Source organism: Papilio polytes, unplaced genomic scaffold (assembly GCF_000836215.1).
Source record: "Papilio polytes unplaced genomic scaffold, Ppol_1.0 DF824158.1, whole genome shotgun sequence".
Taxonomy (NCBI): domain Eukaryota; kingdom Metazoa; phylum Arthropoda; class Insecta; order Lepidoptera; family Papilionidae; genus Papilio; species Papilio polytes.
Genome location: NW_013525046.1, coordinates 2,473,689 through 2,475,840, shown reverse-complemented (window position 1 = coordinate 2,475,840; position 2,152 = coordinate 2,473,689). Strand labels below are relative to the sequence as shown.

At 43.4% G+C, this 2,152-nt stretch overlaps 1 protein-coding gene across 1 annotated transcript in view; it reads right to left on the bottom strand.

Moving 5' to 3' along the window:
* LOC106111512 (furin-like protease 2) overlaps positions 1-2,152 on the bottom strand; it is a 189,111-nt gene that overhangs the window by 3,971 nt on the left and 182,988 nt on the right. The window contains exons 8-12 of the mRNA XM_013293630.1: positions 1,873-2,150; positions 1,569-1,802; positions 908-1,066; positions 613-752; positions 4-30 (exon numbers count right to left, since the gene is read on the bottom strand). Coding sequence (XP_013149084.1) covers positions 4-30; positions 613-752; positions 908-1,066; positions 1,569-1,802; positions 1,873-2,150 — 838 coding nt within the window. The remainder of the gene's footprint in view (positions 1-3; positions 31-612; positions 753-907; positions 1,067-1,568; positions 1,803-1,872; positions 2,151-2,152) is intronic.

The following is a 2,152-nucleotide window of genomic DNA, read 5'->3' as shown; positions in this document are numbered from 1 at the left end:
GGCGGCACCCGCCCACACTCTGGTAGAAGCCTAACCAACAAAAAAGTGACTTTTTATATTATAAGGTGGCAAACGAGCAAGCGGCCAACTGAATCTACCGAAATGGAAAGCGACGGCTGCCCATAAACATCCGCAATTGTATATGCGTTGTAACCCTTAATTGACGGAAGAGGAGACGCACATAAAGAGGACATTCCCCTTCCTATGCGTCTCCTCCACCGTGAAATCCACTTTTCCATCCCATCCTTCCCTCTTAAGAGAAGGGTGGAAAGGTAAAGGGACTAAAATTAGGCCTCCGACACTACACTCATCAGACGAAACGCGGAATTGCTTCACGCCTGATTTCTGTGTGGTCGTGGTCTTACACCGAGTGAGCCGGCTAGCCGTGCGAAGATGTTAAAGCCGGCTCTACCACTGACTGCTTCCAAGACGAATCTTGATCTCTCAAAGATTGATGAACACGTTTAGTATCGATTATGAGAGATCTATTAACATTGACTGGAAGCGAGGTAATAACATTAACATTCATTAGTTTTAGTAGTGTTCAAAGTTTTGTTGAAAGACCAAAATTACTTAAGCAATTGGACTTAAACTAATAGAAGCCTTACTTACCTTGCGGACACTCAGGGTGGCATTCCCCGGCAGCCAACCGCCAGCCCGAGGGGCATGAAGCACACTGGTCACGACGTGGCCCGATGCACGTGCGACATGACAGGTAGCACTTAGCACACATGCCACGGTCCGCGTAGTACCTGGTGCATATAACAATAACTTAACTATATTTCAAACTGGATTTATTCTAAAAATAATTCCACGTCCAATTCGTATTTAAAACAGTTTGCTGTTTCCTTTGTATTTCAATGCTATCCGGGAAAGTGAATCAGATAACTGCTAGAAGTTGTCTCACCCATCAGCACAGGAGGTACGACAGGCTCCGGATTGCAGACGCAGGGCTCCCGCGCAGGCGGTGCAGTTGAGCCGCGACACGCAGGCGGCGCACCCGTGCACACAGCGCGTACACCGCCCAGACTCCGAGTAGAAACCATGACTACACTCAGCGACACATCTACAACATCATTGTATTTTATCATATACATCATATATCATATAAATATTATAAATGCGAAAGTTACGATGGGTGGATGGATGTTTCTTAGCGTTTGTAGCCTAAACGGCTGAATGGATCTTCATGAAATTTGGCGCAGGTTTAGAGCATAGTCTGGAATAACACATAGGCTACTTTTTATCCCGGGAATAGTTAAGGTTCCCATGGGATTTATTGATTTAGTTTTTTAATGTTTACTCGATAATTCTGCAACGGTTGAACATATCTTATTGAAATTTGGCACAGTTATAAAACAAAGTCTGGAGTACACATGGGATAAGGTTCATCGCCGAAAAGTACCGGTTTCCAAGGCACAGGTAGTTTTTTGTTATTCACATAGTCCGTCTGTTTTCTAATACCACGCGGACGGAGTCGCGGCAATAGCTAGTTTCCCATAAAACAAACCCATCGAACAAGATTATAAAGTTACATCTGCACAAGTTCTAGATTTCAATCAACTTACTTGTAATTTTCTAATAGATTCGGCGTAGGACACGTCAGGCAATTGGTATCCTCGTCACCATAGCAGGAGTCGCAGGCGACGTTACAACGATTGCAATTGCCACCGTCAAAGTATTCACTTGAACTACATTTATCAGATCCAGTCCGAACACATTTTCCTTTTTTATTTAACTCCCAATTGGTGTCACAAGTCATGCAAAAGGCGCTTATACAAGTAGAACAACCAACGGGACATCTGAAAAAATAAAAAATAATTATAGATACTATTTTCCTATACAAAGCTTGAATTTTAGATTGATACTTACTTCATACATTCTTTTCTCTTCTTGTCTGCATAATATCCACTTGGACATGCGTTAACACATCGGCCTTCTAAAGAATAGCTCGAAGGGTGACAAGTCACACACTGAGTTTCCGCAGGACCTTCACAAGTGTCACAAGATGAATGGCATTTAGCACACGAGTAGTCCTCAGTTTCAAAGTACGAGGGTGGACAGGACGCCAAACATGTACCATTGTGTAGAACTAAGTGATGCTCACAAGAAGTACACGAATCAGCTTTATCGGAACAAGTCGAGCAGTGAG